We start from the raw sequence: 21,062 nt of genomic DNA on the forward strand, positions 1-21,062 counted from the left end.
GCATAACGTCTTGCATTTCTGTACATCTATTAGGCAGAGACACCAACTATCCTTCATCCCACACAAATTTTCATTTCTGCAAAACAGCCTTGAAGATAGAGACAGTGGTTCCTGGATTTCTCTGGAACAGAAAACGCTTTTGCCAGGAAGGAAGAGCATTCTTGGAATATTTAAGGGCCAGCAAGTTGGCTGATGTGGGTGGAGTTTAGTGAGGTGGGGAGACAGGAGCTGAAGACAAGTCAGAGAACCGGTGGGGCAGGGGGTCCTTGTCACATAGGTTTTTAAAGGACTTTACTGTGAGGGAAATGGAGAAGGATATTTCCAGAACACTGCTCCTTGGGCCTCTCTCTGATAGTCGATGGCGACCCTGGCCTGTCCAGACGGCCTGCTGGTCTGAGCCGACTCTGTATCCCACACTGCCCACTCTGCCCAGCATGGGTGGCCCTCACCCTGGGGGGAGTAAACTGAATCCAGAGGCATTGAGGGGGCATCTGTGGGCCGGGGGGCACACGGGCTGCCCAGTAATCTGGCTGAGTCCTGGACAATGTCCAGCCGCCTCCTCAGCCTGTTCCAGGAGCAGGAGTGGTTGCATGTCTCAGGAGAGGAGTCAGGTTCCCAGGCCTCCTGTGGGTCCACCTGGGATCACAGTAGCTGCGGGGCTGTGACCTCCTGGGGTCGTCCCAGGGCTGAAGTGCCCAGTGAGTGGTGTGCACAGGTCTCTCCAGGGAGGACCTGTGAGCCCCTGTTCCTCCTCCTCGTCTGGGGCACTCCTGTGGGCTCAGTCCTGATCTGACGGCTTCTCTTCCCTTCCCACCCAGCTCCATGGGGATGGTTCTTTACAGCCTTGGTGTGGAGGAGCCTTCCTGCTTGTGTCGTGTGTTTTCAGGAGATGGGACCCCCTAAGGTGCATCTGTGGGAGCTGAGCTCAGTATACTCTTGCCCCCCTCGAACTCCTCCCCAGGACAGTGTGTGACACTCACTGTGCACTAAGTGTGGTTCCTGTGATTGGTCAGGAAGAGGAGGTGCCGATTTCTTTTCTTCCTTTCATGGATCAGGCTTTTCAGGTAGGGCAGTGGTAAAGAATCTGCCTGACAGTGCAGGAGATATGGGTTGCATTCCTGATCTAGGAAGATCCACTGGAAAAGGAAATGGCAGCCCACTTCAGTATTCTTGCCTGGAGAATACCATGCACAGAGAAACCTGTGGGGTCCATGGGGTCACAGTAGAGGTATCTTGACTTAGCGACTAAACAGTAACAAAAACAGTTTCATGGCTCATGTTTTCTCTCTTTTTTCCTCTCTCTCTCTTTTTTTAGCTTTGTTGTTTCACCTTTCTTTATTGTATGCCTTTTCTCTCTCTTCTTCTGTGCGTTCATGACTGGGTACTTGGACAAGCACAGTACACCCACTGTTGGCAGATTTGAACCACATCCTGATTGTCCTTTACTAGCAGACATGGCATGTGCCTGGTCCTGGGGTCAGCCCAACAGAAAACTAAGGGAAACTCAGTTCATTTCTTAGTCAACAACTTACCTGGCCCATGAGTGGCTTTCTGATTCTAGGAAATATATGATTGTTTTTGAATGCTTTCAGTTCAGTTCAGGTCAGTTCAGTTGCTTAGTCTTGTCCGACTCTTTGCGACCCCATGAAATGCAGCACGCCAGGCCTCCCTGTCCATCACCAACTCCCAGAGTTTACTCACACTCATGTCCATCGAGTCGGTGATGCCATCCAGCCATCTCATCCTCTGTCATCCCCTTCTCCTCCTGCTCCCAATCCCTCCCAGCATCGGGGTAATAGACCAATAATTCCAATGAGTCAGCTCTTCGCATCAGGTGGCCAAAGTATTGGAGTTTCAGCTTCAGCATCAGTCCTTCCAATGAACACCCAGGACTGATCTCCTTTAGGATGGACTGGTTGGATCAACTTGCAGTCCAAGGGACTCTCAAGAGTCTTCTCCAACACCACAGTTCAAAAGCACCAATTTTTCAGCACTCAGCTTTCCTCACAGTCCAACTCTCACATCCATACATGACCACTGGAAAAACCATAGCCTTGACCAGACGGACCTTTGCTGGCAAAGTAATGTCTCTGCTTTCTAATACTCTGTCTAGGTTGGTCATAACTTTCCTTCCAAGGAGTAAGCGTCTTTTAATTTCATGGCTGCAATCACCATCTTCAGTGATTTTGGAGCTCCCCCAAATAAAGTCGGACACTGTTTCCCCACCTATTTGCCATGAAGTGATGGGACCAGATGCCATGATCTTGGTTTTCTGAATGTTGAGCTTTAAGCCAACTTTTTCCACTCTCCTCTTTCACTTTCATCAAGAGGCTTTTTAGTTTCTCTTCACTCTCTGCCATAAGGGTGGTGTCATCTGCATAGCTGAGGTTATTGATATTTCTCCCGGCAATCTTGATTCCAGCTTGTGTTTATCCAGCCCAGCATTTCTCATGATGTACTCTGCATATAAGTTAAATAAGCAGGGTGACAATATACAGCCTTGACTGTATACTCCTTTTCCTATTTGGAACCAGTCTGTTGTTCCATGTCCAGTTCTAAGTGTTACTTCCTGACCTGCATACAGGTTTCTCAAGAGGCAGGTCAGGTGGTCTGGTATTCCCGTCTCTTTCAGAATTTTCCACAGTTTATTGTGATTCACACAGTTGAAGGCTTTCGCATAGTCAATAAAGCAGAAATAGATGTTTTTCTGGAACTCTCTTGCTTTTTTGATGATCCAGCTGATGTTGGCTATTTGATCTCTGCTTCCTCTGCCTTTTCTAAAACCAGCTTGAACATCTGGAAGTTCATGGTTCACGTTGCTGAAACCTGGCTTGGAGAATTTTGAGCATTACTTTACTAGCTTGTGAGAAAAGTGCAATTGTGCGGTAGTTTGAGCATTCTTTGGGATTGCCTTTCTTTGGGATTGGAATGAAAACTGACTTTTTCCAGTCCTGTGGCCACTGCTGAATTTTCCAAATTTGCTGGCATATTGAGTGCAGCACTTTCACAGCATCATCTTTCAGGATGTGAAATAGCTTAACTGGAATTCCATCACATCCACTAGCTTTGTTTGTAGTGATGCTTTCTAAAGCCCACTTGACTTCACATTCCAGGATGTCTGGCTCTAGGTGAGTGATCACACCATTGTGATTATCTAGGTCATGAAGATCTTTTTTGTAAAGTTCTTCTGTGTATTCTTGACACCTCTTCTTAATATCTTCTGCTTCTGTAGGTCCATACTATTTCTGTCCTTTATCGAACCCATCTTTGCACAAAATGTTCCCTTGGTATCTCTAATTTTCTTGAAGAGTCTCTAGTCTTTCCCATTCTGTTGTTTTCCTCTATTTCTTTGCATTGATCACTGAGGAAGGCTTTCTTGTCTCTCCTGGATGTTCTTTGTTTGTTTGTTTTTTTCCATTTATTTTTATTGGTTGGAGGCTAATTACTTTACAATACTGTAGTGGTTTTTGCCATACATTGACATGAATCAGCCATGAACTTACATGTGTTCCCCATCCCGATCCCCCCTCCTGCCTCCCTCCCTACCCCATCCCTCTGGGGCTTCCCAGTGCACCAGCCCTGAGCACTTGTCTCATGCATCCCACCTGGGCTGGTGGTCTGTTTCACCCTTGATGATATACATGTTTTGATGCTGTTCTCTCAGAACATCCCACCCTTGCCTTCTCCCACAAAGTCCAAAATCCATCTGTGTCTCTTTTTCTGTTTTGCATATAGGGTTATCATTGCCATCTTTCTAATTTCCATATATATGCGTTAGTATACTGTATTGGTCTTTATCTTTCTGGCTTACTTCACTCTGTATAATGGGCTCCGGTTTCATCCATCTCATTAGAACTGATTCAAATGAATTCTTTTTAATGGCTGAGTAATATTCCATGGTGTATATGTACCACAGCTTCCTTATCCATTCATCTGCTGATGGGCATCTAGACTGCTTCCATGTCCTGGCTATTATAAACAGTGCTGCGATGAACATTGGGGTGCACGTGTCTCTTTCAGATCTGGTTTCCTCAGTGTGTATGCCCAGGAGTGGGATTGCTGGGTCATATGTCAGTTCTATTTCCAGTTTTTTAAGAAATCTCCACACTGTTCTCCATAGCGGCTGTACTAGTTTGCATTCCCACCAACAGTGTAAGAGGGTTCCCTTTTCTCCACACCCTCTCCAGCATTTATTGCTTGTAGACTTTTGGATAGCAGCCATCCTGACTGGCGTGTAATGGTACCTCATTGCGGTTTTGATTTGCATGTCTCTGATAATGAGTGATGTTGAGCATCTTGTCATGTGTTTGTTAGCCATGTATGTCTTCTTTGGAGAAATGTCTGTTTAGTTCTTTGGCCCATTTTTTGATTGGGTCATTTATTTTTCTGGAATTGAGCTGTAGGAGTTGAACTCTGCATTCAAATGGGAATATCTGTCCTTTTCTCCTTTGCTTTTTGCTTCTCTTCTTTTCACAGCTATTTGTAAGGCCTTCTCAGACAACCATTTTGCCTTTTTGCATTTCTTTTCCATGGGGATAGTCTTGATCCCTGTCTCCTGTACAATGTCATGAACCTCAATTCATAGTTCATCAGGCTCTCTGTCTATCAAATCAAGTCTCTTAAATTTATTTCTCACTTCCACTGTATAGTCATAAGGGATTTGATTGAACGCCTTGCTATCCCCCAAATCCACACCCCTGTTCTATCAGGGTTTTACATGGTCTTGTGTGTGTTTCCACCCTTACTCCCTGGTTCTGGCCCCATATTTATCTAGTCCCCCCTGCAGGTGTAATGAGCCACTCCAGCTGCTCTTCAGTTCAAACTCAGAGTTAAGTGAAATGGACACCAGTTTCCAGGCAAGCTCCAAGTAGGGAAGAATATTGCACACAAGGATTTCTGTGATGAGTCTGCTTTGAGGGAGGCAGCAGGGTGCTGAGCCGCCACACTTTACAGATCAAGATGGCTCCACTCAAGTTAGGGGAGAGGTGAGTCTGAATAAAAACATACAGAAATGTCCTTCCAGTCTTTTGAATCTTCCCTCATTGTGTGTACACTTTGTTGCTATAGATTTTTTTTTTTTTTTTTACTATTTCCCAGAACTCCTACAACATTTTTCAGTTGCTTTCTCTCCATACTTCCCTTTTCAAGGGAGACTTCATTCCTCCAAGCTCACTATTTTGCTGACATCACTCTATGTGTTAAATTGAATTTCCCTTCACAATATCTGCTTGTACCAGTGCATCATGATTTCCCTTACTCTTCCCAAATTTGTTGTAATTTCAGTTGTTTATAGGTTTTTCTTGTTAGCATGTTTAGCATGATAATAAAATATGTAAAATATGTAATGATTACATAATAAGAGTACTCTAAAATGTTATGCAACTCAGTACAAGGTATAAACACTCAAGAGTCTGTTTGAACCTGCACGTGATATCCAAAATTGTTAATGATTAATGCCAAGAAACATTTGGCCAACATGTCTGGTTTTGGTATCCTTTTCAGAATTTCACCCTAGTCAAGTCTGTAAGGGTTTCTCCAGTGGCCCAGTGGTAAGAATTCGCCTGCCAATGTAAGTGACACAAGAGACTTGAGTTGGATCCCTGGATCAGGAAGATACTGTGGTGTAGGAAATGGCAACCGACTCCAATATTCTAGCCCAGTAATTCCATGAACTGTGGAGCCTGGCGGAGTATAGTCCATGGGGTTGTAAAAGAGTTGGACATGACTTACTGACTATACCTCTACCACCATAGGTGTTTAAAGCAAAATAATTTTGCTGCTGGAAAATTTAAAAAGGCAAATTTGGTTTGTTTCACGTTTTGATTCTCTATTAAGAGATTTTGGAAAATGCTTAATAATGAACACTTTTTAATTGTGTGATTAGTGTGCCGTTCTGTACTATGAAATAGTTGTTTCAATTGATGTTTGATCAAAAGTGGGCTTCACAATTAGAAAAGTAAAATGACTGGTATATGGAGGTTTCTGTGTAATATTTGGGCAATAATTGTTTGGCACATTTCACCATTACATAACTGAAGTTATTCTGATTAAAAAAAAAAAAAAAAAACTACCAATGTAACTGGCTTCAATTCTCTTCCTACTCTATGGGCACTGATTTAATCCTCTCCTCCTCCAATGTACCTGCTAACATTGGACAGTCAGGTGGGGCGTTAACTTCCTGTTATTTATAACCTTGGAGGCAGAAGAAAAGATCAGTCTGCTTATTCAGAGGTGAAACAGGCAATGGATCCCAAAGGCCAGAGAGTGAAGCTTAATGACGGCCACTTCATTCCTGTCCTGGGATTTGGCACCGCTGAAAGTAAAGAGGTAACAGAGGTGGTTTGGGGTTGAGATATAAATAGTAGTGGATGTAACATGAGTGGAAGGGACTTGGATTGTCAAGCACGGGGCTCCTGGCTAGCTTCTCTAGCCACTAACCAGGCTAGAACCATGTCCTGTGAAAGGGGAGAGAGCATCCAGTTTTCACTCTGCATCAGGGTCTGAGGCTTCGCTCACCTGCAGATTACTCTGGTTCCCCCTGCCCCCTGCCCCAGTTTCTGTCTCTTTCCCAGCTTGGTAGAAGAGGTGAGATTCGGCTGTCAAGATCACTGACTGTCAACTGCTTTGCTTTGAGGGCGATTGCAATGGCCGGGGTTCTCTTTGTAATTCATTAGTTCCAGAACTCTTATCTCCTTCAAAAAAGATGTGACCCAGAGAAGTATTTGAGGTGGAAGGTCCTAAGGATGAGGTGCATAGGAAAGAGTGGAGAGAACTGCTTTTCTACTGTGGGGTGCCTGGTAGGTGCCAGGCAAGACACTCCAGCTAAGTTTTGCCTTGTACTTTGGTTGCTCCTTGGAAACTTCTTCTAATGGAAAATATAGTGTCATTTGAGGGGATAAGCTACCATCTTACAGGCAAGGTTGTGTAATGTATTCTTGGGTGTTGTAATGTCTTTTTATTAAAGTGTAGTTTTCAGTGCTTGGACAGAAAAGGGACTAGCGGACAAGTACCTAGACCTGAAGCCAGAAAGTTTACTGTCCATCTTGTCTTTAGAGAATGTGGTTGTGACAAGGTCTGATCCTGAAACTTTGCATCTCACTTTTGTCATTTGGAGAACAGAAGGAAATATTCAGAGGCATTTTGGAAAGAGAAGACAGGATTTTGTAGTGCAAAGTAGGGTGTGGGGAGTAAAGTGTCCAGGCTAGTACTGAAGCTCACTGGTCCTTTCCTCAGTACATCCCTGAATGCCCAAGTGTTTAAGAAAGACTGGACTGCACCCAACAGAGGGTGGTTACACCAATTATCTATCTCCTTGAAGTAGAAAAGATTCTGACACATGAAAAATTATGGAGTATTATTCATCATTAAAAAAAAGTTAATCCTGCCATTTGAAATCACACAGGTGAATCGGGAGAACTTTAACTAAGTGAAGTAAGCCAGAAATAAAAGGACAAATACTACTTGATGTTTTTGTGAAAAGTGAAAGTGAAGTCGCTCAGTCGTGTCCGACTCTTTGCTACCCCATGGATTGTAGCCTACAAGACTCCTCTGTCCATGGGATTTTCCAGGCAAGAACACTGGAGTGGGTTGCCATTTCCTTCTCCAGGAGATCTTCTTGACCCAGGGATCAAACCTGGGTCTCCCTTATTGTGGGCAGATGCTTTACTGTCTGAGCTACCAAGGAAGTCTCTTTATAGGTGGAATCTAAAATAGTGGAACTTATAGAAACAGAGAGTAGAGAAATGGAGACCAGAAGCTGAAGACAAACCTGTGAAAAATGGAAAGATGTTTGTCAACAGTCTAGACTTTCAGTGATAAGATGAATAAGTTGGTGACCTGATGCAAGCACCGTGACTATAGTTATAAATAATGGTTGATACCCTGAGATTTTGTAGAGACTAGATCTTAAGTTTTCTTACAAACTCCATAAAGTAAGGTAAGTGAAATGAGGGATCTGCTAACTGGCTTGTTTTTGGTGATCATCAACAATGGATCCTTATATGAGAACTTCACTTTGTATACCTTGAATAGATACAGTTTACATTTGGTGTATTCCACATAGCTTCACTGGTAGACAGTGGTCTTAGAAGCTTTCACCTTGCTTCTTAATGCTTTTTGTTATTGTTGTTGTTCAGTCACTAAGTCATGTCTGACTCTTTGTGATCCTATGGACTGCAACAGGCCAGGCTCCCTGTCTCACACTATCTCCTGTAGTTTAATGTCTTTACCATATGCCGTATACCTTTGTTGATTTTACTGCAAGAATCTTATAGTACAAATAATATTCATGACTACAACTTTATGCTGAGTCCTTTGGGTCCACTGAAACTGGAGGTGGGCTTCAGGTCCTCTGATGCCTGTGATTGACCACAGATCATTAGGCATGTGAGGGTTACTGTGTGTATTTAAAATCTGACCAAGAATGTTCAGGGAAACTGTCCAGGGTTCAGCACCACACATACAGATCTAATCAAAGACATGAAGAAAAGTTGAATCTTTGGAAAATCGAAGCTTGTGCTAACAATCTCTTAATCATGTGGATGTTCAAATTCTGCCTTGTTGCTCATGTAGTTTCTTAAGAGTGAAGCTCTGGAAGTCACCAAATTCGCTATAGAGGTTGGGTTCCGCCATGTTGACAGTGCTCATTTGTATCAAAATGAGGAGCAGGTTGGCCAGGCCATTCGAAGCAAGATTGCAGATGGCACTGTGAAGAGAGAAGACATATTCTACACTTCAAAGGTATTGTGTGTTGTGTGTGTGAATATGTGGGCTAGTGAGTGTGCCCAGGTGACTAATACATAATAGTATCATTTGTTTGGTGAAGAGTTGATTGGTGAACTATGATTTTTGGTATGTTCTTAAGGTATTAGAAATCCTTGGTGTTCAGTGGTTAAGAGTTGGCACATTACCATCATTGGTAAAGGAAGTAATATCCCACAAGCCACAAGGGAAGATCAAAAGAAAATTTCCTAAATTATTATTAATAAAATTTCTATTCTTTAATATTTTCAGCTTTGGTGCACCTTTCTTCGGCCAGAGCTGGTCAGACCAGCCTTGGAAAAGTCACTGAAAAATCTTCAACTGGACTATGTCGATCTCTATATTATTCATTTTCCACTGGCTATGAAGGTTGGAAATCTGTGTGATTACATCAATATTATATCTTGTGTTAGAATGTGTGTCAACTTGCATGGATGGTTGAATTAAGATTTTTCTTGGTAGATTGAAGGGATGATTATGCTAGAGTTCAGTTCAGTTCAGTCGCTCAGTCGTGTCCGACTCTTTGTGACTCCATGAATCGCAGCACGCCAGGCCTCCCTGTCCATCACCAACTCCCGGAGGCTACTCAAGCTCATGCCTATCGAGTTGGTGATGCCATCCAGCCATCTCATCCTCTGTGGTCCCCTTCTCCTCCTGCCCCCAACCCCCCCCCTCCCCCAGCATCAGGGTCTTTTCCAATGAGTCAACTCTTCACTAGAGTAGAATCCCCCAAATAATCATTTGTGGTCATCTATTTACCGAGTTTCTTTGAATCCGTTACATGCCTCCCAGACAAAGGAGTTAATAATCTGAGAGTCTCTGCCTGAAAAACTTGAGGAAGTAGAAATAGGTGAATTCTGCACACAGTCCTGGTTATGACTCCTGAGCGTCTGGGGATTTCATGAACCAAGAGTTTGGTGCAGCTGTGGTGAGCATGACACTGCCTTACATTGAACATGATGAGTTTATCTTGTCTTTCATCCTTCTAAATTGAGCAGATTTGGTGGTGTTCCCTCTTGGGTGAGTCTAAACCTTGTACCTTTATAGGGAATTGGGAGACTTTGTCTACAGTCCTGCCTGACTTTACAAAGAGATTTGTAGACCACACTTAGTCATTAAGAATGCTTACTTAGAACTCATATAGGGGCACTGTATCAACCTAGAGGGGTGGGATTTGGAGGGAGATGGGAAGGAGGTTGAAAAGGGAGGAGATATATGTTTACCTATGGCTGATTCATGTTGATGTTTGACAGAAAGCAACAAAATTCTGTAAAGCAATTATGCTTCAATTAAAAAAGAAATTAAAGAGAAAGAATGGTTTACTTAGAAATTTTGATCTCAAGTTACAGAACATCAACTCAAGCCATCTAATGCAAAATAGCTAAGTGGACTATGTAGGCTGCAAGTCTCAGACACAGAGAAATTTGAGGATTTGCAGGACTCTTCAGAAATGTCTTCTTTTTCTATCCCTTACCATGGCATTACTATATTTTTATTCAACATTTTCCATTGGTAGCAAATATAATTTTGGGGGCATTTCAAGGCTCTGGGTCTTGAATATTTGAGAGCATGTCTGGATCTTCCACATTCCATATAAACCTAACGAGAGCCTTGCTGGTTTACATGCCTGCTCTAGGGCATCTGATGCTCGAAGGGAAAAGGAAATCTGATATCTAGCCCAGATGTAGCTTGCAAATTTTATTCTGGAAATTATGGCATGGAACTTACTGCCATTCTCAGACCAGAGACATTTCAAGAGAGGCAAGTACAGGAAACAGACAAAATTCACAGAAGTCACTGGAAGTTCTTTTTAGGACATAGAAAAATTGTATTTTTTGTAACACATAATAAGTGTAAGACAATAAAATAAGCCTCCCTCCTATAGAAATTTCTTACAACTCCATACACAAATCACCTTACAAATATTAGTATGTAGAAAGTTGTAAACCTACCTCATGGAGATTTAATTCCTGGTGCCTTGCAGCCTGGCTAATTGTGGAGAAATTATTTGGTCACATCCCTAATATTCCTGCTTCTGTTCCAGCCAGGGGAGGAATTTTTTCCAAAAGATGAAAATGGAAAACTGATAGTTGACTCGGTGGATCTCTGTCACACATGGGAGGTGAGTCCAGGGAGGAGAGAACCAGTGGAGGAGCCAGGAGAGGGGGAACCTCCTTCATTTCTTCTACCTGTGAGAATGGGCTGTGGACCATCTGACTCAGCAGTTCATGAATCTAAGGGCTGGGATGTGGGAAGAAACCATTGCTGAAATGTTTACATAGAGGAATGAAATGGAGAATTTTGGACAATGAAGACAATGTGTTTTTCTTTCCATGTGATATGTCTTCTTCAGTTTTTTTTTTTATGGAGGAAATGGTAATTCTTCAATTTGCATGTTGACTTTCTTCTGTTTTTTCCTCTTGATGCTCAATGTTAATTCTTGAACATGACCATGTTTATTGATTTTTTTCAGCATGTATTTTTGTTCTATTGCCCGTTCCAAGTGACTGCTCACCACCTCTTCTTCCCCAGGCCCTGGAGAAGTGTAAGGACGCAGGGTTGACCAAGTCTATCGGGGTGTCCAACTTCAACCACAAGCAGCTGGAGAAGATCCTGAACAAGCCAGGGCTCAAGTACAAGCCCGTCTGCAACCAGGTGAGCAACTCAGCTCCTGTCCCTCCTGCTCTTCAGACCCTCCTTCTTGCACTGGAGCCAAACATCTGTCTATCCTCCCCTCCTGTTCATCCAACCTTTGTGGACAGAGGACTCTAGAGAACAGAATCTCTATCTGGATGGTGTGAATAGAACCCAAAATAGTATCTCTATGTAGTCTGGATGGAAAAGGTGGGGGAGGGCATCCTGATGAATTGTAGGTAAAACCTAGAACTAGAGGTAGGAGGTGTTTCCCTGAGATTAAAGGATGACAAGATTGGATGGGAAAGTGCCCTGAAATGAACTGTGTATAGGAAGGAAGCAATGAAAACATAGAATGAAAAGTAAATTAATAAATTAACAAATCAGCTGAGATGGGTGATAAGGGTTTGTGTGGGGTTCTGATGGCTGAATCCTTAGTCTTGTTGTCTCAGCATTTATGAGTCTCAACAGGGAGCACAGAACAGAAAAATGTGCTGGTGATGATGAAAGTCATCCAGGTTACAGGGTGAAGTTAAAGGCTCGTGAAGACGCTAACAGAAGATAAAACATTTACCTGGGAATATCTACTCAAATATAGAGTACACCTTTTGATTACTCAGTCTTGGACTGGTTCTCCCATCCATGGTCTGTCATAAAATTAACTGTATAAACACACTTTTCTCTATTTCTCTCTAGATGTTGATATTTCCAGTTTACATTTAATATTGCAATCTTTCCTATCAGTTCAGTTCAGTCGCTCAGTCATGTTCAACTCTTTGTGACCCCATGAACAGCAGCACGCCAAGCCTCCCTGTCCATCACCAACTCCCGGAGTCCACCCAAACCCATGTCCGTTGAGTCAGTGATGCCATCCAATCATCTCATCCTCTGTCGTCCCTTTCTCCTCCTGCCCTCAATCTTTCCCAGCAACAGGGTCTTTTCAAGTGAGCAGCTCTTCGCTGACTTTGGGTGGCCAAAGTATTGGAGTTTCAGCTTCAAAATCAGTCCTTCCAATGAACACCCAGGACTGATCTCCTTTAAGATGGACTGGTTGGATCTCCTTGCAGGCCAAGGGACTCTCAAGAGTCTTCTCCAACACCACAGTTCAAAAGCATCAGTTCTTCGGTGCTCAATTTTCTTTATAGTCCAACTCTCACATCCATACATGACCACTGGAAAAACCATAGCCTTGACTAGACAACCTCTGTTGAAAAAGTAATGTCTCTGCTTTTTAATATGCTGTCTAGGTTGGTTATAACTTTCCTTCCAAGGAGTAAGCATCTTTTAATTTTATGGCTGCAATCACCATCTGCAGTTGTTTTGGAGTCCCCCAAGATAAAGTCAGCCACTGTTTCCACCGTTTCCCCATCTATTTGCCATGAAGTGATGGGACCAGATGCCATGACCTTAGTTTTCTGAATGTTGAGTTTTAAGCGAACTTTTTCACTCTCCTTCTTTCACTTTCATCAAGAGGCTCTTAAGTTCTTCCTCACTTTCTGCCATAAGGGTGGTGTCATCTGCATAGCTGAGGTTATTGATATTTCTCCCGGCAAACTTTATTCCAGCTTGTGCTTCCTCCAGCCCAGCATTTCTCATGATGTACTCTGCATATAAGTTAAATAAGCAGGGTGACAATATACAGCCTTGACGTTCTCCTTTTCCTATTTGGAACCAGTCTGTTGTTCCATGTCCAGTTCTAACTGTTGCTTCCTGACCTGCATACAGGTTTCTCAAGAGGCAGGTCTGGTGGTCTGGTATTCCCATCTCTTTCAAAATTTTCCACAGTTTATCTTTCCTGTAGGCACTTAAAACTTTTAATCTTTCTCTGTCATATTAATATTACCTTTTCAAATAATCTGACACTCTTCTCTGTTGACATTCTACAGGTGGAATGTCACCCTTATCTCAATCAGAGCAAACTGTTGGATTTCTGCAAGTCACATGATATTGTTCTTGTTGCCTACGGTGCTCTGGGATCCCAACGAATAAAAGGATGGTACTGAATCCTATTGAAGACAAGTGGGAGTTTCCCTAAAATTCAATTTTTGATGAGATATTTTAAAATACAGTACTCAGATAATTCTCATAAGCAGAGGGGAGAGAGGGGATGGATGGAATATTTTCTTCTCTTTTAACTTCCCATCACCCAGCCATTTTTCACGCATTGTATTAGCTTGTAGACTCATCATTAACAAATGTTTTCATTAAAATGTATATATAATCTCCTAGTTGGAACCAGAGACACAAGCTTATGTCATGATTTATGTAGTTATTAACTAATAACATATTTCTAAAAATAGAAATTCCAAGTCTCATTTACCTTATGCCTAAAATTGGGATAATAATATACAACTCTCAGGTCTATTATGATAGAAAAAACTAAACTTTAACCATTTTTGTAAATATCTAAAGAAGAGTAATGAGGGAATAAATGTCTCTGATTTTGAGACTACTTACTTTTTATCAATACCTTAGGAAAGTGAAATTAAAAAAAATCCCTGGTCTTTCCCTTCTGTTTCTCTGTTGATGCCCTTGATTATAGAAGAAAAACAACCTCTAAGAATTAAAGAAAAACCCCACAACTTTAGCAATCCTGGTTTCAGGTCAATAATGCAGCCGAATCACCTGCAGAGCTTTGTAAACACAGAATGGGAGGTGATCCAGTTGAGATGCTGATTCAGTTTCCCTTCAGCTAAGCCATGAAATTTGTATTTCTAACAAAATCCCAGGTGATGTTGATCATGCTGGTCCATGGACCACACTTTGAGAAACACTGGTGTAGAGCGTACCTACTTGATCTGTTTGGAAAAACTACTCACGAAGTGAGTACTTAGTCTCAGCATCTCAGCATTTCTGAATTTTCTTCCAGGGTGAATCTGAACCACCCCGTTCTCTTGGAGGACCCAGTTCTCTGTGCCATTGCCAAAAAGCACAAGCAAACTCCTGCGCTGGTTGTCCTTCGCTACCAGATACAACGTGGGGTTGTGGTTCTGGCCAAGAGTTACAACAAGAAGCGGATCAAAGAAAACATAAAGGTGATGAGTTGGGCTGTTGGCAGAGGGGTCCTAAGGAATATCCTTCATGAGGGTCATTCTTTGTCTGTCTCTCAAGACTTTCCTTGAGACAAGATGAATTACCTGTTCTTCTCTGTGCATGAATGCCTTATGTATATTCCTGATGGTTTTCTCCTTCTACTGAGGCAACAGGAGAGGTGGCTTGGCTGGAGAGGGTTCAGTTCTGTTCAGTCATTCAGTCTTGTCTGACTCTTTTCGACCCCATGGACTGCAGCACACCAGGCTTCCCTGTCCATCACCAACTCCTTGAGCTTGCTCAAAGTCATGTCCATCAAGCTGGTGATGCCATCCAATCATCTCATCCTCTATCTTACCCTATTCCTCCTGCCTTCTATCTTTTGCAGCATCAGGGTCTTTTCCAATGAGTCAGTTCTTTGCATCAGGTTGCCAAAGTATTGGAGCTTCACCTTCAGCATCAGTCCTTCCAATGAATATTCAGGACTGGTTTCCTTTAAAATTGACTGGTTTGATCCCGTTGCAGTCCAAGGGACTCTCATGAGTCTTCTTCAATGCCACAGTTCAAAAGCATCATTTCTTTGTTGCTCAGCTTTCTTTACGGTGTACCTCTCACATCCATACATGGCTACTGGGAAAAGCACAGCTTTGACTATGGACTTTTGTCGGTAAAGTAACGTCTCTGTTTTTAAATATGCTGTCTAGGTTTGTCATAGCTTTTCTTAGAAGGAGCAAGGGTCTTTTAATTTCATGGCTGCAGTCACAATCTATAGTGATTTTGGAGCCCAAGAAAATACATTTGGACAGAAAATGGAGATTTTAGTTCCAGTGCTAGGTCTGCAATTTATCCTATCACCTTGTACAAATGATGTCTTCTTACCTTTGTTCTCAATGGATGAAATTGCATTATGTGATTATTTTAAGCCTTTTGGACTTTTTTTTTTTCTTTTTTAACAAAAAGCCGCAGATTTGGTGTCTTAGAAACAATGAAAATTTGTTTCTCACATTTCTGAAACTGGAGGTCTGAGGTCAGGGTGCCTATATGGTCATGTAATGGCCCCTCCTCTAGGTCATAAGGTTCTCCTTGTATCTTAACATGGTGGAGGGGCAACAGAGTTCTCCCAAGTTTCTTAGATGACTGTGATATTGTTGAAATCTCATTCACTAAGGCTCCATCATCATGACCTAATCACCCATGAATGGCTCCATTTCTAACACCATCCATATGTGAATTTTGGGGCATGAAAATTATGGCAGCAATCTTTCATCTCCAAACCATCGTGGTTTTGTTTTGCATTTTCCTGAATACTAATAAGGTTTCATCTTCGTATATTTAACCTTCTTGAGTTTCTGTCTTTGTGAAGTTCCTCTTCAAGACTTTGTCCAATTTTGCATGATGTCTCTCATTTGTTTTCTGTGTAAGAGACCATTACTCTACCCTTAGGCATAAGTGTATAGAAAACTCTCCCCAGTTTTAAGATTTAATGCAGAGATCAGTTATGCATCTCTTGATTCTGTGGTTTGAGTTTCCACCTGCACTCAGCTCAACTGTTGTCCTCTTGGCTGGGCTCCCTAATGCATTTGCAGTTCAGTGCAGAGCAGTTTGGCAGTTCTGCTGTAGCAGGGGGATATGACTCTTCTCAGAGGAGCCTGCACAGTTTTCCATGCAGTTTTTCATATATATTTGGCTAGACTGTGGTCAACTAACTTGATTTTCATCTCAGGATAGCGCTGTGATTTCAAGCCAGAGAGTGGGAAAAAATCTATGTCATCATCTCAGCTCAGAACTAAGTCACCACAGCTTACAAATTTCAGTCTCACTGCAAGTTACAGGTCAGCCCATGTCAAGAGTCAGGTGCATGGGCCCTTGAAAAATTTGTTTTTCTGTTTCCATTCAAATTTGATTCAAAAATACACCTGAAACTGATTTTCTAATGTGATATAAAAATGATTGCCTATATGTTTGTTGAAATATATTTAATAGATTTTCATTATCAACTCTGTCATATAACAAGTGTCCATAAGTACATTTGTGGCCCTTCTCTTCTATTTAACTATTCAGTTTTCTGTCCTGTGTTTTTAAAATGGAAAATAAATGTTCTTTCTCAGAATGGTACATTTGTTTTTAAGGATGTCTTGACGGCTCTTGACTAGCTGTTCTTTTACTTAAAATTTAGTATCACTTTACTGATTTCCACAAATGAATATGTGTTTAAGTCATGTTCATGTCACACTGAATCACTCTGGAAAATGTATTTCTTTAGAAAGTTGAGCTTTTTTTTTCTTGACTGTGATGTGAATTTTTAATAATTTGTTGTTCTTTAATGTTTTAAACACTTTTCATTCATAACTGTTTACACTAAAGCATTAGTTGCTTTAGTTGTGTCTGACTCTTTGCGACCTCATGGACTGTAGCCTGCCAGGCTCCTCTGTCTCCAGGCAAGAATGCTGGAGTGGGTTGTCATTTCCTTCTCCAGGACATTTTCCCAACACTGGGATCTCCTCCACTAAGGCATTGATGTATAGGTTTCCTTAGATTTACTCATAGATAATGAACAAGTTTCATAACATATTCCTGAACAGGATTGCAAGGGGGCATTTCCTTCCCACACTGCTTCAGCTGAATGCTGTCACCCTTAGGGCGTGTTGGGGAGAGGCAAACAGTCTAATGTTAGCTCAGGTTCAGTATCAAATCAGGAGTGTCTAAAGCAGTGTGTTTGGAAAAAGCAGGTTTTAGTTTGTTTTCTGTCACAAGTGATTCACTCAGAAAGATAAGGGACTGATGCACTGTAATGTTTGTGAGGTGGACAGAGAAGGAGAGGGTGTAGGAAGGAGAGGTGAGAACTCAGCAGAGGGGCCCAGGTTGTTCTCCTGTAAGCTGAAGACACACATGGCTTTCCTGCCCCCTCTTCTTGTCTCCATCCAGCTGGAAAGTCCTCCAGTCCCCAGGGGGAGGTCAGCTCCTTCTGGGAGAGATTAATGTGATTGTTCCTTCCTTCCAGGTGTTTGACTTTGAATTGAGTCTGGATGACATGAAAGCAATTGATGGCCTCAACAGAAATATAAGATACTATGAATTTCTAATGTAAGTGACTGTTTCACATACACAGTTTTTTTTTTTTTTTTTTTTGTCACAGGCAGGTGAGCAGGGAAACTAAGCTTTTTAAAAGCGTAATTCTTGGAAGACAGTCTTGATTTCTAGTGTAGGAGTCAGCCAGGTACTTCCGGCAGACCTCAAACCAGATTTCCTCCAGAGCTCCATCCTTGATCAACAGAAATGTGATTGGGGCCCAGGATAGCCCATCAGTAAAACTTCCACAGTTGACATTGAGGTGAATGAATTCACTTGTTTGTTCTCCTAAACCTTGTGCTCCTGGTGTACCGGGAGCCAGGAAACACAAAGGGCACAATGCCTGCAGCCGATTATTCTTTCAGTGACCAGTGAACATGTTTAATTGTTAATTCTATTTATGTCAGGGGAATATATTAATTAAAACGGTGTTATAATGATGTCAGGTTTCATAAATGAATCCATCTCTTTGTCTTCCAGTGGTGTCAGTCACCCTGAGTATCCATTCTCTGAAGAATATTGACTCTCAGCTCTCACTGTGGTTCTTCCATAACTTGTTACTTCTAGAGTGGTGAAGAAAATTTTTGTGCCTGAAGGAGAAGTTTAAATCAAGTGTCTGAACTTCTGAAACCATGCCTTTCCTTTTAAAAATAAACAGTTTATGAAACAGCATAGACTTCAAAGTAAGAATACTCTTTCTTCCTGATGATTGAAATAATACATATGTATGACAGAATATTTAGATAGAGAAGGGACAGGATGGGCAATGATGATCAGCTGTGTTTACCCATTGGATAACAGTTACCTTTGATGCGTTTACCTTGTGATTTTCTTAGACAAATGTGTGCGTTTGTTTACTTACAAAGATAAACAAACTTCAATCTACAGGTTGTATACTTCTCTTGAAACATAGCCTAAGTATCTTGGTGAGCTAAAAATATGAGTTAAAAAATCCAGTATTATATTTCTCTTCCTGTATAGTAAGCAGCACATCTTACCCATTTATGTAATTTCTTGTTTGTCTGCCCATGCTCAGCATATTGATGAATCCTTACATATTTTGAGTTTATTCATTGGTCATTCAGGAAAACTTTATTGACCATTCTTTAGTAAGAAATTGTTATATCAATAAATGTCAATAAGTGAAATGAGAAATGTCTTGAGTCTTGTGGAGAATGAGACTGTGAATGATATCAGGAGAATTTAGCTGTTAGAAATGGGTAAGTGTCTGTTGAGATAATTCTGCACAATATCTCCCGTTTCCTCTGTACATCTTTTAGGCAGAGACACCAAATCCTCTTCACCTCACATACCTTTTCAAACAGGCTTGCTTTTACAAACAGCCTTGAAAATAAATGCAGCTCCCTGCATTTCTCTGGAATAGTAAACACTTACTCCAGGAAGGAAGAATATTCATGGAACATTTAAAGGCCAGCAAGTTGGCTGATGTGGGTGGATTTAGTGAGTTGGGGAGACAGGAGCTGAAGACAAGTCAGAGAGCTGGTGGGGCGGGGGGTCCTTGTCACACAGGCTTTTAAAGAACTTTACTGTGAGGGAAATGGAGAAGGATATTTCCAGAACACTGCTCCTTGGGCTCCTCTCTGATAGCCAATGACCATCCTGGCCTGTCCAGACGTCCTGCTGGTCTGATACAACTCTGTATCCCCCACTACCCACTCTGCCCAGCACATGTGGCCGTTGCCCCAGGGAGAGTGAACTGGATCCAGAGGCACTGAGGGGGGCATCTCTGGGCTGGGGGCATACGGGCTGCCCAGTAAATCGGCCAAGTCCTGGGCAGCGTCCGGTGACCCCTTCAATCTGTTCCAGGAGCAGAAGCGGGTGCATGTCTCAGGAGAGGAGTCAGGTTCCGGAGCCTCCTGTGGGCCCCTCTGGGTTCATAGCAGCTGCGGAGTTGTGACCTCCCGGGGTCGTCCCAGGGCTGCGGTGCCCAGTGCATGGTGTGCACGGGTCTCTGCAGTGAGGACCTCCAATTCCCTGTCCCCCCTCCTCATCTGGGGCCCTCCTGTGAACTCAGTCCTGATCTGATGGCTTCTCTTCCCTTCCCACCCAGCTCCGTGGGGATGGTTCTTTACAGCCTTGGTGGAGGGGGCTTCCTGCTGGTGTCGTGTGTTTTCAGGAGATGTGACCCTGATATGCTCCTGGGGGCGGGGGGGGGGGGCGGTGATCTCAGCGTCAGCTTGCCCACCTGAAGCTCCTCCCCAGGACAGTGTGTGACACTCACTATGCACTAATTGTGGCTCCTGTGACAGTTTTGGAAGAGTCGGTGCCAATTTCTTTTATTTCTTTCATGGATCAGACTTCTTAGGTAGGGCAGGGGTAAAGAATCTGCCTGCCAATGCAGTTGATGAGGGTTGGATCCCTGATCCAGGAAGATCCTCTGGCAAAGGAAGTGGCAGCCCACTCCAGTATTCTTGCCTGCAGAATCCCATAGACAGAGAAACCTGTGGGGCTACCATCCATGGGGTCACAAAAGAAGGGTCTTGACTTAGCAACTAAGCAGTAACAAAAACAGTGTCTTGACTCATGGTTTTCTCTTTCTTTTTTCCTCTCTGTCTCTTTTTTAGCTTTCTTTTTTCACGTTTCTTTATTGTATGTCTTTTCTCTCTCTTCCTCTGTGTGTTCATGACTGGGTGCTTGAACAACCACAGCATACCCACTGTTTGCAGATTTGTACCACATCCTGATTGTCCTTCCCTAGCAGGTGTGACATGTGCCCAGTCCTGGGGTCAGCCCAACAGGAAACTAATGGCAACTCAGTTCATTTCTGAGTCACAACTTACCTGACCCCTGAGTGGCTCTGGTTCTGGGGAATTTATGACTATTTTTGAGTGCCCTGTGTGTGTGTGTGTGTGTGTTAGTCGTGCAGGCATGTCCAACTCTTTGCAACTCCATGGACTGTAACCCGCCAGGTTTCTCTGTCCATGGAATTCTCCAGGCAGAATACTGGAGTGGGTTGCTATTTCCTTCTCCAGAGGAACTTCCCAACCTGGGGATTGAACCCTGGTCTCCTGCATCACAGGCAGATTATTTACTGTTTGAACTAATATCACCTTGTCTAGGCAAACACAGTATGGCACCCATCACCCTCAGACACACTCCTGCAACCTGCTTCCTCATGAGCAGTCCCAGTATGACCTAGGAATGTGTTTACAAGGCTCAGAAAGTGCAGGGAGACACACTGCCCTATCTCTGGAAGTTAAGCCTTTTGGAAAACTTGGAGGTCTCACATCTTAGAAGCTGGACAGTTCCTGATACACAGAGGCCTGAAAACACACTCTCTGTTGATTCCTTTCCTTCCTTGAAGCCCTACTGCTGCTGCTACGTCGTTTCAGTCATGTCCGACTCTGTGCGACCCCATAGTCGGCAGCCCACCAGGTTCCCCCATCCCTGGGATTCTCCAGGCAGGAACACTGGAGTGGGTTGCCATTTCCTTCTCCAAAGCATGAAAGTGAAAAATGAAAGTGAAGTTGCTCAGTCGTGTCAGACTCTCCGTGACCCCATGGACTGCAGCCTACCAGGCTCCTCCGCCCATGGGATTTTCCAGGCAA

The 21,062-nt window shown here is 42.8% G+C and overlaps 1 protein-coding gene across 4 annotated transcripts in view; it reads left to right on the top strand.

The window, feature by feature from the left end:
* The window catches only part of LOC122681814 (prostaglandin F synthase 1-like), a 53,915-nt gene extending 35,273 nt beyond the window's left edge, over nucleotides 1–18,642 (top strand). The window contains exons 1-9 of one of the 4 annotated variants that reach the window (XM_043884277.1): nucleotides 6,199–6,327; nucleotides 8,572–8,739; nucleotides 9,013–9,129; nucleotides 10,805–10,882; nucleotides 11,293–11,415; nucleotides 13,281–13,390; nucleotides 14,264–14,429; nucleotides 17,426–17,508; nucleotides 17,974–18,642. In XM_043884277.1, coding sequence (XP_043740212.1) covers nucleotides 6,244–6,327; nucleotides 8,572–8,739; nucleotides 9,013–9,129; nucleotides 10,805–10,882; nucleotides 11,293–11,415; nucleotides 13,281–13,390; nucleotides 14,264–14,429; nucleotides 17,426–17,508; nucleotides 17,974–18,016 — 972 coding nt within the window. In that variant the 5' untranslated portion in view covers nucleotides 6,199–6,243 and the 3' untranslated portion in view covers nucleotides 18,017–18,642. Of the gene's footprint in view, nucleotides 1–6,198; nucleotides 6,328–8,571; nucleotides 8,740–9,012; nucleotides 9,130–10,804; nucleotides 10,883–11,292; nucleotides 11,416–13,280; nucleotides 13,391–14,263; nucleotides 14,430–17,425; nucleotides 17,509–17,973 lie in introns of those variants that run through there. The other 3 variants (XM_043884280.1, XM_043884281.1, XM_043884279.1) reach the window with 3 other exon arrangements.
* Nucleotides 18,643–21,062: the final 2,420 nt, after the last annotated feature.

Source organism: Cervus elaphus, chromosome 23 (genome assembly GCF_910594005.1).
Source record: "Cervus elaphus chromosome 23, mCerEla1.1, whole genome shotgun sequence".
Lineage (NCBI taxonomy): Eukaryota > Metazoa > Chordata > Mammalia > Artiodactyla > Cervidae > Cervus > Cervus elaphus.